Raw genomic sequence first — 14,913 nt, 5'->3', positions numbered from 1 at the left:
TGTATGCTGCCTGAGTCAAAAAGAGGGTTGTGCAAATATCTACAGACCCCTCACATCCTGGACCTAAACTGTTTCAACTCCTTCCCTCAAAACGACGCTATAGAGCCCTGCACACCAGGACAACTAGATACAAGGCCCTGCCGTTGCCTCGTGTCCATCTCGGTTTTCCTTGGCATGGAAGGTTTACCTCTTGGAAATTGGTGACCTGCTCTATGGGAATCCCCTCCTCTTCCTCGATGGCATGGCGGAGCGTCTTCTCCACACGCTGCAGAAGGAAGTCAAAGGCAGCCGGATTCTGAAGAAGACCCAGGAGAGGAACTTAGCATTCCAGTTCGGTTAAAACCCACAAGTGCCCCCGAAACAGTGAGCAAATATCTGCGCAACAGAAATGCGAAGGAGAATATCTGTAGCTCGGGACGGATTTGAGGGGTCCTGGGCGGCTCTCTGAGCTGGCGTTTCATGACCCAACTAGGTAACATCATCAGTGCTACAAGAGAGTGGGGTTTGTGAAGTGGGGGAGAAAAAAATGACGACTATGGGGTCCTTGGTGCTCTGAGCTTGGTGGTTTTCTCGCAGACATTTCATGACTCAACTAAGTAATACCATCAGTGCTACAAGGGAGTGGGGTTTGCACGGAGGAGGAGGAGGAGGAGGAGGAGGAGGAGGTGGTGGTGGTGTGTGGGGTCCTGATGCTCTCTGAGCTGGCTTGTTTTCTTGCAGGCGTTTCATGACCCAACTAGGTAACATCATCAGTGCTAGTTAAGTAGCGGGTTTTGCTGTCAGTTTATATTCTGGTGGCTTGTCCTGTCAGTGTTGGTGGTGGTGGTCTTAGAGGTTCTTTGGTTGGGCTGCCGTTGGCTCACTGGCCGTTTTGTGAGTCGTTTTTTTTTTTTTTGCTTCTCCTCCAAGAAGCTTCTTCGGCTCTGAATAAGGCAAGATTAATTTCACAGAGCTGAAGAAGCTTCTTGGTTAAGAAGCGAAACCTCTTCAAAGGAAAAAAAAACCCAGAAAAGTCCAGTTGCCTCTTGGGGGTCGGGGGTGGAAGCACCTTTGGGACCGGAGACGCTTCCAGAGACCTTTTCCACTGACGGTTCGTACCATTTTAAAGCGGCAGGGGATATCGCTACGAAAGACGCCAGACTCCAAGGCCTCCACGTGGCCCCCGATGTAGGTCTCCGAGTCGAGCACGTGCCCATCCTCTGTAAGCTTGTTGAATTCCTGCTCTTGCTTGTTGGGGAAGATGATGTTGGCATGATAGGCCTGGACCATGAGCAGCGCCTCGCATAAGGTCCCCGAGCCTTTCCGCAGTACCTGCAGGAGGGAGGAAAAGTGGACAGGCTGGAAAGAAGGCGGGATCCACAGCTCACAGAATCTGGCCCCGATTATGCCGCGCGGCTGTTCCCTAGTATTTTTCGAGATTTATTTTCTCAGCGCCAAGGGACGGAGTGCATGTAACTTCCGTGTGTGGAAAAATCACCGTTGTGAGGCCAAGCAACACAGCCTGTACAACAAGGCGGTTTGGGGAATAAACAGATTATTTGTGTGTGCGTGTGTGTGCTTGGTAAAAGCATAGGGCCAGCTCTAGGTGTCCCTACAAGCAGTAAGTGATAAATCAGGATCCTAGTCAAAACACAGTCCTCATAAATCCTAACAGGTACAACACTTAGTGAGAGAGGCCCCTCAAGGCAAAAGAGGAATAAACGCCCCGTTGCTCACCTCGTCTGGCTCCATCGGAATGATTGTACACAAGGCAAAGATGAAAGGGTGGACATACTTCATGTACATGTAGTAGGTGGCAACAGCATCTGACACTGAGTAGGTGGCCAAAGTCTGGAAGAATCAAGAGACGAGTTTAATACTCGGGCGCTGCAAACCAGCATCCTGGATTTTTTTCAGGGGGCATGGAGAGCGCTCAGCTCAGTTTCCTTTCCTTTTGAGTTTGGTGTGTTCTCTTCTGTTGTCATTACTAGCTCGACACCTGTGCTTCGCTAGGAAACTACGCGATGGGGCTTAGTTTTAAAGGGAGGAACATACAGGGGGGTGGGAAATTCTGCCTCTGCCTACCAGCATCCATCGGTATTCATCTGGCTAGCGTCCTGTCAGTGTGTGAGAGAGTTGAGGGCTGTTTGGAAAGTGAAACGGTATTTGCTGTGAGAGCAAGGACACAGCAAGGAGCCTGGGCGTGGCTTAGCTCAACTGTTCTGTACTAAAGCTGCTTGGTGCTCTGTAACTAAAACTGAAACTCCTCTGCTTGTGTTTTGCATTTGGAAGAGATTTCTTTCCAGGTGGGGAGGGGGAGTAGAACTCCTTAATGTCAGAGCGTGTTAATAATAATAATAATAATAATAATAATAATAATAATAATAATAATAATATAGGAAATACTAATAGCTCTGATGGTCATTTCAAAAAATCCTTTCTTAGTGAGACCCTAGAAGCCAAGAGGAACATAGGTGCCAGATTTCAAGTTTGTAGGCTTTACAATTCTGGAGATTTTGTGATGATGCATGAGGGGTCTTTCGCCTTTATATATATATATAGATTAAAACTTTTTTTGGGGGGGAAAAACCCGCCAAATCAAACCAAAAGGTATCTAGCCAGGGGAACCTCGCCCTGGGATGGAAATACCTGAGGCTCTTCGGTGGCCATTCGACACATCTCTTCAGGGTCTAGCTCTACGGGATCGTAACCCAGCTTCGCTTTGGCTGCTGCTTTTAAGTTGTGGCTGCCCACTGGGAGGTAACTGTCTCTCTTCACCCACCTGCCGAGAGGAATTGGGGCACCGAAATCGAGCGGTGAGTAAATCAGGGGAGGTCACGAAGCTGGCATGGGGGGGGGGCAAAGGGGGGAGGGCTTCCTGGAGGGGAAGCAGAAGGACCAAGCCAAGCTTCGTTTTGGAGTTAAACAGAAGATAAGGCACCAGTCTCTCCATCCCACCCATTCCCACCCCATGGCAATAGCAATAAACTCAATAGTCCCCCCTCCCAAATTTATATAGAAGCTTATAGAATAGAATAGAATAGAATAGAATAGAATAGAATAGAATAGAATAGAATAGAATAGAATAGAATAGAATAGAATAGAATAGACAGTTGGACAGGGCCTTGGAGGTCTTCTAGTCCAACCCCTACTCAGGCAGGAAACCCTATACCAAGGATCTTCAAACTTGGCCAAGTTTAAGACCGGTGGACTTCAACTCCCAGAATTCCTGAGCTGACAGGGCTGGAGGAGGAGGAATTCTGGCAGTTGAAGTCCCCAAGTCTTAAAGCCGTCAAGTTTGAAGACCCCTGCCCTTGACCATTCCAGACAAATGGGTCATCCAATCTCTTCTTAAAACCTTCCAGGGTTGGAGCATTCACAACTTCTGGAGAATTTGTGGTCAAAAGAACAACGCCCAGGTGCTCGCCGACGGATGGCAAAGTGAAACACAACCCAAAGGATGGAGGGGACCATAGAGAGTTTTTTTTTATTATTGTGATTATTTCTTATTCCCTAGAATAGCCACCGTGCCAGAGGGCGGGGCCTTTCCCCCACCGGCAGACCTCCAGGAAAGCCCCCATTCGCTTGAGAAGCCGCAACCCTTACCGAAGACAATCCATGTGGATGCACTGCGAGGATTTGTACTCTCCCTGGCTGTCCTTTTGGAACCCGATCTCCTGCTGCATATTCATGCCATGGACGGCTGCTCTGGCTTCCACAAAAGGCCTGGGGACAGGGGGACAGTTGAGCCACAGAATGAAGACAGCGAACGCAGCAACACGATAGCAAACATTTTAACCCCACGCACACACGCTCACGCAAAAAGGAAAACTGAGAAGACTCTCTCAGGCCGCTCAGTTCCTCTATGCCAGGGGTGTCAAACTCAAGGCCCCTGCCTGGGCTGGATCCAGCCCGTGGGGTGCTTAGATCGGGTCCGCAGGGCTGGCCTGGAAACGGCAAAGAACTGGCCCGCGGTGCCTCTGCCAGCAAAAACAGAGCTAGGGGGTATATGCCTCCCCCGGCCCCTGTATTCGCTGGCAGAGGGCTAGCCAAACAAACTCAGGAAATGTTTCCCCTTTTGCACTTGAGCATGCAAGAAGGGACTGGAAAGGAGGAAGGGAAAGAGGAAGGGCAAAGAAAAAGAAGGGAAGGTGGGAAGAGAGCAAGGAAGGAAAAATAAGGAAAGAGGGGAAGGAGAATGAAGAGGGAAGAAAAGGAAGGAAGGGAAGGAAGGATTATGAGAGTGAGGGAGGGTCTCAGGGAAGTCCCGCCTTAGCACTTGGTCATCACAGGTGCCCCCCCCCGACACGAGTGATGTGAAGCTGGCCACGCCCCCCCCACCGGCCCTCCAAGGTCAACCACAGCCCTGATGTGGCCCTCAATGAAATCAAGTTTGACGCCCCTGCTCCTTTGACGCCTTCATGTTCAATTCCCAAAATTCCACGACATTCCACTTCCGTAAGCATTCCAGGTTAAGTGGACATATTTTGGGTGTCCTTTCCATCCTCAAGATTATTATTATTTAAACATTCAACGTGCACCTTTGTTTCTCTTGAGTAAGGATGAGGCCCTTTTAAGTCAACAAGGAGGGGTGAGCTCGCAGGCTAGATTCCACGGGGCTTTTAGAGACTGTTTCTTTCCATGGACCCAAGGATTACTTGGGATAAGTTTATCTCCACACCTGACCGTGTAGAGAGCAGACTTCATAAGATCTGATTCTCACCAGTCAAAGAAGTCTCCGTTGTATGTCACCATGATAGTTGGCTTGGTTTCTTGAACATGTTCAAACCATCTCTGGATAAGATGAGCCTGATTTTTTAAAAAAGAAAACAAAGTGTGTCATTTAGAGACTTATAATTCACAAGCCTCTGCAAACAACCATGCCTGAATATTTCTGGGCTTGGTGGGTGATTCTGTCGATCTATCTGTCTGTTATCTATCCATCTGTCTGTATGTCATCTATCTATCATCTATTTGTCATCTACCTATCTATCTGTCATGTATCATCTCATCTATCTATCTATCTACCTACCTACTTTCTACATATCTATCTGTCATCTATCTTCTATCTATCATCTATTTATCTATCAATCTATCTAAAGTGCATGTACATATTCAACTAATGATATTTCATCAAAAACTGACTTGTGTAGTTAAGTAGCCATTTAATTGACAGATGTAAGGATGAGAAGAGGAAAAAGAAAGCTCACCTCATCAGGTTCGTTGAATACACAGAACGGGCCCTCATACTCGGGTTTGGGAGTAAATTCGAAATCTTCTATGTCTTCCGAAACAATCTCCCGGTTTGTGATCAAGTATCCCTGAAACACACACAGAGGAAGAGATGCCACAGAATGTCGCATCAGCCAGCTCATCCTCTCGAGATAATTGATTTGGAACGGTGCAACGCCGGAGTCTGGCACCCCTTCACGCTTTCCTCATCCAACGTGTGCATCACCATCTAAATCAGAATTCCCCCCCCAAAAAGACCAGTGGGAGGTGGGAATGTCTATGGAGATTCTCCATCATCCAGGTCATGGTTGTCTCAAAGGTGGGTTTTTTTTTTTCAGAAGGCAACTGGACTTTCTGGTTTTTCTTTGAAGAGGTTTCGCTTCTCTTCCGAGAAGCTTCTTCAGCTCTGAAGAAGAACTGAACCGAGAACTGAAGAAGCTTCTCGGAGAAGTGAAACCTCTTCAAAGGAAAAACCAGAAAGGTCCGATTGCCTCTTGAAAAAAAGACACCCTGGGGATGGTTTTGCACGAGTGGCTGGCAAGCGAAGACAAGTGCGCATAGCCGCATTCCTTTGTACAGCATACGCATGCAAACATCTCAAGGCCCCGTAGTGGGACGCAGACCAGAAGTTGTGGAAGGAAGGAAGGAAGGAAGGAAGGGAGGGAGGGAGGGAGGGAGGGAGGGAGGGAGGGAGGGAGGGAGGAAGGAAGGAAGGAAGGAAGCTGGGCTTCTGTGAACTGAACCTGAGGAAAAGGGAAGAACGGAATCAGCTGATCAAAGAAAGCAACCGCAAGACTCGAGACTCCCACTCCAAATTTCCAACCTTTCTGGCCAGAAAAGTCTGCAATTCCTCTCCCCGATTCACTACTTCTTTCAGAGCCGAGTTAGTAGCAGTCTCATTCTTATTCTTTTCTATAGGATTCCAGTTGTTATACTGGACCAAATCCTGAGCCATGTAAGAGAACGGGGTTTTAAAGGTACGCTATGCACAAGCGCATCTCCAGTCGCCTTGTAAGCATCTTTCTTCTGCAGTGCAGTTTGCAAACTTCCTTTGACAAATACGGAATGACACAACTGGCTTCATGCTTGCATCCTTTGCTGCTGGGCCACCCTAGAGATCTCTGGAGCTGCTCAAGTAAACGGCACTTTTTGCAATCTCATGAGTAAATTACAAGGGCCACAAATCACCTGGCCATCAATCATGTAGGAGATCATCATGATCTGGTCTGTTTCTGCATCGGGAAATTTTAAAGGGAGTTTCGTAGTCTCGATGTCAAAGGCAAGAACCACAGGGTCCTAGAAGGAAAAAGGGGCAAAAAGTCAGGGGTTGGAGAAAATGCTCATTCCACGCCAACAAGGCCATCATTCTCAACTCAAAAATATTATATCCGTGGTCGGGGGGGGCGAGGGGGGCAAACCCATGATGAGGAGCAGGGAATTGTGGTGGCACAGGAGACATATTTAATCAAGTGGAAGGGCTACCCCTTATCAGAGGCATCTTGGGTAAGGAGTAGGAACCTCCAAGCCGATTGCCTTGTAACAAGGTTGCACGGGTCACCTTCAAGAAGTGAGGGGAGCCGAATGTCAACTCAAAAATATTTCTCTGGTCTTTTAGCGTTGCCAGCAGAAAGGGACTGGGGGGAAGTAGTGCATTCCCTAGATAATTGCTAGGTGGCCGAAGCTTCTGGCGCGCAAGATTATTACTGGATAGCATGATTGATGATTCTTGGCTATGGATGTGTCCCATTGGAGAATATACATCGAGGGGGTTGGGGAAGACCAGGGTCAAGGGTGAAATGAGTGATGTGTCTCAGAGTCGGCTGCACCCAGGTAGCGCCGGCATGTTCACTCCTAATAAATCTTCTTTTACAACTCTGAGAGATGCGGCTAGAGAGTTGTGATTTAAATGGGCGTGGATGCCGGAGCCCTGACAGCTATATTTCAAAGTCTAGGCCCTAGGGATTTTAGAGAGGTTTCTGGGGAGCCCCTGCAGAGATACTCACAGGTCGCTCTACCATGTCATCCCGTCGAATAATCTCAGGAGGAAAACTGCTGCCCCTGTGGTGAATGTTGTACCAGAGAGCCTGTTAAAGGATAAGAGGACCCAACAGGGTTAAGATGAGGTAGAAATTAGGAGTTTAATATTGCGCCTCCTGTGATCCTGGTCACCGGGGATTACGTCAGAGGGCAGATCACACGCTTACCACGTTAATCTTCAGATCGATGGACAGACGGATGTGGTAGGGCACGTCATATTCCCGCATGTCTATGATGTTGTCCATCTGGTCTGCGGTCTTCTTTGAGGGCTCCTCCTCATGGTTCAGGCTGTGCCCAGTGAGAGCGCTAGAAAACAACAACAACAACCAGTTTGTTTTACTTCCTTGTATGCTGAGAACAGGCAAAGAGTGGCTGCAACACAGAACAGAAACCGTGACTCATCTTTATATCCAACTGCAATGCACAGATGCTTTGATTTTAAAGGATGTTTCCCCAAGGATTTTCCCTCCAACTGAGAGGGGTTGAGAGCATCTTAACAAACTGACTGCCTGCTTGGTTTGGTGGCAGCAGTGCCTCAGATAGAAAGCCCATATAGAGAGTGGTGAGGACAACCGAGAAGATAACAGGAAGTGAGCTTCCTGTTATTCTGGATGCTGCTTATAAGCGCTATGCGCTTGGACTATTGTTGGACTATCCTACCTAGTCAGCAAGGTGGTGTAAGTGTCCAAAGCTTGGTCCCGTTCTCTATTTTTCTTGACCGCAGGGGTAATCTCCCTGCGGACTTTGATCAGGTCATCCACGGTGTTGAAAGAAAGCTTGATATAACTTCGTTTCAGGCCAACCAAGTGATTGGGCTAAAAGAAAAGAAAAGACCAGGCTCAAACTTTTGAGAAATTGATTCGTAGAGATGCATGGAGCATGCGATCAAAGCAATTAAGACCACCATGTGGAGTACAGAAGAATGCTTTTAAAAATACAGTAGCTGAACCAAATCAGCGTAGGGCAACTTTTGTGTTTTGGAAATCATTGCAGCCCTGTCTGACAGCCAAACAAAAATACTCTGAATTCAATAGCAGCCATTAATCTCTAGGATAAACTATGGGAGCTTGTTGGAAAGACATGCTATCTGTGATTCTGGAAGAAGGAACGAGCCATCTCACAGCTGCTTAGTTTGATCTTCTGTGAATTTGTCCAATCTCTTCAGCCCTGGCAAAGGATTCCACTTCCTGCTTGTTTTTAATGACTGTTAAGTCATAAACCTGTGTGCCTTTAGTTTCGATGGATATTTAAATTTAGTTCTATTATGACTACGATATCAAATTAACAGAGCTAGAGACACAGTGTAATAAAAGCAACATGGGATCAAAAGCGTAGAATGTTACTATTTTGTTACGCTCATACAGGTCACAGCCCATCCTCATTCTTGTTGTTAACTAGGAACAATTCTCTTAACTCTGTGGCAAAAGTCTTATGCCAATATCTGCCACCGGATTCTTGGTATCTTAACTGCAGAAGCCAAAAACAGAGTTCTGATCTTCACTGCATACAAAAAACAGTGTTTGCTGTAGACCCATCAGACCAGAGGTCTCCAAACTTGGCAAACTTGTGGACTTCAACTCCCAGAATTCCTCGGCAAGTGATGGGACTCTGGGAGTTGAAGTCCACAAGTCTTTGGGGACCCCTGCACTGGACAGAGTGGTGGAGGAAAGTAGCGCAAGAATGGGACATAGGAACAATAGTAAGTTTCTCAGGAACATTCTCATTTCCTCTTCACGTCCCTCAAAAATATAACGAAAACAAAATAGGCCAGGCTTATCCCGCTAAAACTTTAGGTAAAGCTTCCACAACATTAAAATAAAACTTATTGAATCCATTTCTCACCAAGTCCAGATCCTCTTTGGGGACAATTTCCAATTTTGCTATTTTCCCCTGGAATTTCTTAGAAAGGAAGGATGATACTTCTCGATCACAACTCTAAAAAAAAGACATTTTATATTAAATGGCTTAAGGAGAACTTATTTTTACAACCATTCAAATTCTACCTGAGCAGAAGAGCTTATAAGAAATTTTCTGTACATCTGCAAAGGACAAAGGAATGATGAGCTGATCTTTTCTAGCTATCGTTTCATTGAAGTAAGATACCATTAAAGCACAGACGTCACCCAGCTGCAATTGAGGGCCAGCAAACTTTCAGAAAAAGGCTGTTTGTCATTGTTAATATATTCTTGAAGCCTTCATACACACATGCACGCACTGTATTATGTGTGTATAAACACACAAATTTCTCAGTGTATAAGGCACTAGCATATACCATAATCATTAAGGAATAATTTCTTACTTACAATTTACTACTTCTAAGGTACGGTCACACATGAAGTATTTGTGCAATGTCTACTCAAAAGAGTGATATTACAGTGGACCGAAGTCCAAACAGCTTAAGGCATCCTGGGTTGCATCTGCAGATTAGACTAACCTTTTGGGCTGCAATGTAGAAATATGGTTTATAGGGCAAAGCCACCTAGGAGAGAGAACAAAGTGAACAATGTGAGTCTCCAATGTTTGACAAATAGGTCATGTTTCTTTCTTACCAGTTTAACCTAAGCTACACTTCTGAGGCCAATTGTCCATCTATAAAATGGGAGGCATTTTTGCACTGAAGATAGCAAAGTGTTTAGTGAATGATAAAGCAACAAGAGAAGTCAGAAAGATCGATTCACACAGATTTTTATAGGTGATTGTATTTTGATTAACTGGAGTCATAAAGTTGCCTGTGGCTCTAGGTGAGACACAGTATAACTTCCAGACAATATAGTCCAAGAAACAACCTGCGTTATGTATTATTATGTATTAACATGTATGCTCTACAATCCCATTCATCGCATATCTAACCTTCCTCCAAATTCCAAGCAGTACTTTTAAAATGTACCCATGGATAAAAGTCCCCTTTAAAAGGTCCCAGTTTAAAGACACTACTGACCTTGAATCTACTTCCGTCCTCCTGAATGAAATAATAATCCACAGCACTGACCAAGCGTTTATCTTCATCCAAAATCTCTGTCTAAAAATAACAAGGTTACTAAAGCCATTTCATTAGAAAATCACGTTCTCCTAACATACTATTCTATCAGCTCAATGTCTTGCACTTTTACCGCAGTCATTAAGCGAACCACCACGCTGAAGTGAATCCAACTGATGGTTTTTGTTGGCAACTGGCTGGGAAGGTCACAAATCACAATCATAATAAATAAATGAAGGGAAAGAAGGAGGTTCCTACCGGGTGCATGTTGATCAACCACCCCGTCCTTTCCGCGGGCTCCTTCATTCGCTCAAATCCAAACAGCGCATCAATTTTGTCCGTCCACTGGCTGCGCTCTAAACGCCGAAGCGCTGAAACGGAGGAGCCTTCATCCCTGTGGCAAGAAAAGGAAAATAGGAAGGAAACAGAATGGAATAACAGAGTTGGAAGGGACCTTGGAGGTCTTCTAGTCTAACCCCCTGCTTAGGAAAGAAATCCTACACCATCTCAGACAAGTGACTATCCAGTCTCTTCTTAAAAACCTCCCGTGATGGAGCGCCCATGATTTCTGGTGGCAAGCTGTTCCACTGGTTAATTGTTCTCAGTGTTGGGAAATGTCTTCTTAGTTCCAGGTTGCGTTTCTCCCCGATTAGTTTCCACCCATTGCTTCTTGTCCTGCCTTTCAGGTGCTTTGCAGAATAGCTTGACTCCCTCTTCTTTGGGGCAGCCCCTGAGATACTGGAAGACTGCTGTCATGTCTCCTCTAGGCCTTCTTTTCTTTAAACTAGACATACCCAATTCCTGCAAACAAATTTTGACCCAATTTGTTTAAGTCTCAGAGAAGCCAATGCCCTAACCCTGAAAAAGGTCTTTTGGGGGGGCAAATCACTAGGTAGCTAAGACAGGATATACAGGCATTCCTCAACTTATGACCACAATCAAGCCCAACATTTCTGTTGTTAAGTGAGAAATTCGTTCTAAGTGACTTTTGTCCCATTTTACAAACTTTTCTCGCCAGTGTTGTTAAGAGAATCGTGGCAGCTCTTCAATTAGTAACACGGCTGTTAAGTGAATCCGGTTTCCCTCTTGACTTCGCTTGGCAGAAGGTCCCAAAATGGGATCACGACTCCCCAGGGACACTGTGAAGGTCATAAATACGAGTCAGTTGCCAAGCACTTGTAAATCATGTGACCACAGGATGCTGCGACGGTCGTAAGGATGGAAAACGGTCATAGCTCACTTTTTTCAGTGCCATTGTAACTTTGAGTGGCCACTAAATGGACTGTTGAAAGTCGAGGACTATCTATACCTATACCTGTATTCAGGGAAAGCAGCACAATCACACAAAGTGTCTTGAACCACAGTTAACAACCTATTTGAAATCAGTGCAAGTTGAAAGGAATCCAGGCAGCCCTCGGCTTGATCTGTTTAGTGACCGTTCGAAGTTACAACAGCAACCCGGGGAAAGTGATTCAAGACCATTGTTTTTCACACTTAACGACCATGGCTCCATCCCCAGGGTCAGGGGATCATAAATTCAGACACCTGGAAACTGACTCATACTTATGACGGTTGCAGTACCCACGAGATCCCCTTTTGCGACCTTCCAGCAAGCAAATTCAATGGGGAAAGCTGGATTCGCTTAACCGCTGTGCTGCTAATTTAGCAACCGCAGTGATTCACTTAACAACTGTGCGAGAGAAGTCGGAAAATGGGGGCGAGCTCCCTTAGCAACAGAAACGGTGGTCGTAAGTTAGAGGACTGCCTGTTTCCGAGCCCCGGCTAGGAGGGGGGCCTTCCTCACCGAGGGGTCTCCCTCTCGCCGTCTTCTGCCGGGGGCTCCGCCGCCCGCCGGCGCCTCCAGCCGCCGCCGCCACCGCCGCCTTTCCTCATCGCCATCCCAGGACGGCGGACCCAGCGCCTCCCGTGCGGATTTCGCGCGCTGCGGGACGTCTCGCGAGACCCAGGCCGCCTCAGTCGCGGTGCTAGGCAACCGACCAATGGAAGAGCAGCTTTCCCTTCCTTTTCTCCAACCGCTGTCTGTCTTCCTCCCGCCCCTCCGCTCCAGCTGTCCATTCGCTCATGCTCTGTCCCAGCCACGCCCTCTCTTCTCCGATTGGAGGAAATAACTCCTTTCATCTTCCATGGCCACCTTCAGTCCATCCGTCTACCCTTCCTCCCTTCCTTCTCTCTCCCTTATTCCTTCCTTTCTTCTCTTTCCCTTATTCTTTCCTTCCTCCCCCTTATTCCTTCCTTCCCTTATTCCTTCCTTCCATCTCCCTTATTCCTTCCTTTCTTCCCTTATTCCTTCCTCCCTTCTCTCTCCCTTATTCCTTCCTTCCTTCCCTTGTTCCTTCCGTCTCTCTCCCTTATTCTTTCCCTCTCCCTTATTCCTTCCTTCCTTCCTTCCCTGATTCCTTCCTTCCGTCTCTCCCTTATTCTTTCTTTCCCTCTCCCTTATTCCTTCCTTTCTTCCCTTATTCCTTCCTTCATTCTCTCCCTTATTCTTTCTTTCCCTCTCCCTTATTCCTTCCTTTCTTCCCTTATTCCTTCCTTCCTTCTCTCTCCCTTATTCTTTCCTTCCTTCTCGCTTATTCCTTCCTTCCCACTCCCTTATTCCTTCCTTCCTCCCTTTTCTCTTCTTCCTGCTTTCCTCGCCTCCTTGCTCCCTCCCCCTCTCCCTTTCCCAAATCTATAAGAATGGCCTCCTTCCTTTTTTTCCTTTTTGCTGGCTTTCCACTTTTACAGTAACAGTCGGCTTAATGCACTTTCGATCGTTGCCAGAAAATGAAATTATCCTTGGGGCTGGCAATGTCTCCTCTGTCTGTTTGACCCCTAAATGGATCCAGCCTTCAGATCTGCTGTGTCAGGATTGATATTTACAATCATCGCTTTTAAAAGGCAGAGAGGGTGGCGGCCAGCCCGTTGTCCTGCGTCCTTCAAAGGACATTTCCTGAGATCTTGTGGGCACTCCATCACTGGAAGTCTTTAAGAAAAGATTGGACAGCCACCTGTCTGAAATAGTATAGGGTCTCCTTCAAGGTCCCTTCGTGCTCTTTTCTGATGGATTGATGAATTTTCTCAAACCTTGGACAAATGGACATGACCGGGTCCAGACCTAGACTGAAAATCTCAGAAAAGAGAGATACGGACCCCAACTTTTTTGCACCCAGAATTTTGCAGCGGTTTCTCATAGCCAGGTGTCCATCTTCTTTCTCCAAAACAATTTTCATATCACAACCCATCATAAAAATTGGGGGTAATTAAACTTGAGTTTTTCTTGCCAACAATTTGCCAGTTTCAGCTTCTCCTAATCCTGATTAATATGTTTTAAATGGGAGGACTTCAGTTCCCCGAATTCCTCAGTCAGCAAGGGTGGACTTCAATTCCCAGAATTCATGCTGGCTGGGGAATTCTGGGAGTTGATGTCCACCCGTCTTAGTTGCCAAGGTTGAGACCTGCTAGTCTTCTTCAAAATATCCCTCAGTGACTTTCCAATTTGCTGCCATCAAACCCATGTCTTCATTTATTGATCATGAAAACTAGGATCGGAGGGCTTTTGAAGGTGCCTGGATGTTCATTTGCAGAATGCCAATAAAAAGAGACTTTACGAGTTGGTCTGTTTCTTTGCTTTGTCGTATAAAGCCAATGATCCCAACTGCAGGCTGAGCTGTCTGTGGATGATGGGAGCAGTGGTCCCACTGGCTGGATTTGGGATCAGCGATGGATTGTTTCCCTTGAGAAAAAAAACACGAATGCCAGTTTTAAATCAGGGTTTTGAGTTATTAGGAAGTTGCGTTTGACTGCAAAATTTTGGGCTGGTGAATTGATTCTGACGGAGGGGCTGAGGAGGTTACAGCAAAGGCCTACTGCAAATGAATCGAACATTTTACCAGAATAATTCTTGATTATTATGAACTCATGCGAATTACGGCCTGTCAATACACCATAATGACCTGTGGTACCTGTGAAATTAGATACAACGGCTTTTAAACGCTATTAGGTTGTGATTTAAAATGCCTCATTGTGAAACATGGCTCTTAAACAGTTAATAATAGTGCATTATATAGTAGTAAAGTTAGTTAATATTAAAATAACACTAATCATTTTGTTGAAATATCATTTTATATTATAAATATAAAAATACAGAATATAAAATATACTAATGTACATATGGTACATTCATTGCACATTCATTCATTATGAACTGTGTTACTACTACAATAAATTATCCGATAATATATTTATTTCCATGGAGTAGCGATGGGTCAGACAGGACTTCGCAACTAACAACAAAAACAACAAAAAATAACAGTATATAAAATATACTATTAAAATATACTTAAATTATCTGATTATTATATTAATAGGTCAATACATAATGAACTAACATACAATTATACATCATATTATTTTATTAGTATATTATTTTTTATATTTCTTTATATTTATTATATTATTCATATATGTATAAATATGTGTGTGCGTGCATGTCTGTGTGTGTGTATAAATATAAATATAAATATTATTAATGATGCTTCCTCACCTTCCTGGCTCCTAAAGGGGTGAAGCTTCACCGGTTGAACTTCCGCATAGCCCCTCTTCCCCCGCCCCCTGGAACGCCGGCGAGGCCCCGCCCCCGAGTGGGCGGAGCCGCCAACGGAAAGTGGGTGGGGAAACGACCCAGC

At 45.7% G+C, this 14,913-nt stretch overlaps 1 protein-coding gene and 1 long non-coding RNA gene across 3 annotated transcripts in view; both read right to left on the bottom strand.

Moving 5' to 3' along the window:
* Positions 1–12,400, bottom strand: part of POLE (DNA polymerase epsilon, catalytic subunit) — a 39,889-nt gene extending 27,489 nt beyond the window's left edge. For both annotated transcript variants that reach the window (XM_087913057.1, XM_087913056.1), the window contains exons 1-16: positions 12,030–12,400; positions 10,484–10,619; positions 10,187–10,267; positions 9,683–9,727; positions 9,091–9,183; positions 7,909–8,063; positions 7,416–7,554; positions 7,215–7,295; positions 6,400–6,507; positions 5,190–5,300; positions 4,703–4,788; positions 3,586–3,705; positions 2,629–2,761; positions 1,717–1,830; positions 1,099–1,311; positions 188–295 (exon numbers count right to left, since the gene is read on the bottom strand). In XM_087913057.1, the coding sequence (XP_087769183.1) occupies positions 188–295; positions 1,099–1,311; positions 1,717–1,830; positions 2,629–2,761; positions 3,586–3,705; positions 4,703–4,788; positions 5,190–5,300; positions 6,400–6,507; positions 7,215–7,295; positions 7,416–7,554; positions 7,909–8,063; positions 9,091–9,183; positions 9,683–9,727; positions 10,187–10,267; positions 10,484–10,619; positions 12,030–12,364 (2,058 nt within the window). In that variant the 5' untranslated portion in view covers positions 12,365–12,400. The remainder of the gene's footprint in view (positions 1–187; positions 296–1,098; positions 1,312–1,716; positions 1,831–2,628; positions 2,762–3,585; positions 3,706–4,702; positions 4,789–5,189; positions 5,301–6,399; positions 6,508–7,214; positions 7,296–7,415; positions 7,555–7,908; positions 8,064–9,090; positions 9,184–9,682; positions 9,728–10,186; positions 10,268–10,483; positions 10,620–12,029) is intronic.
* Positions 12,401–13,831: 1,431 nt separating this feature from the next.
* LOC148124618 (uncharacterized) lies at positions 13,832–14,903 on the bottom strand. The gene is made up of 2 exons (XR_015739591.1): positions 14,772–14,903; positions 13,832–13,961 (listed from the first exon to the last, which is right to left on the bottom strand). It is a non-coding gene; the product is annotated as an uncharacterized LOC148124618 (long non-coding RNA).
* Positions 14,904–14,913: the final 10 nt, after the last annotated feature.

The sequence above is a fragment of the Pseudonaja textilis genome, chromosome 15 (genome assembly GCF_049901715.1).
Source record: "Pseudonaja textilis isolate UNSWEBS1 chromosome 15, rPseTex1.2, whole genome shotgun sequence".
Lineage (NCBI taxonomy): Eukaryota > Metazoa > Chordata > Lepidosauria > Squamata > Elapidae > Pseudonaja > Pseudonaja textilis.
This window is presented reverse-complemented; position numbering and strand designations above follow the sequence as displayed.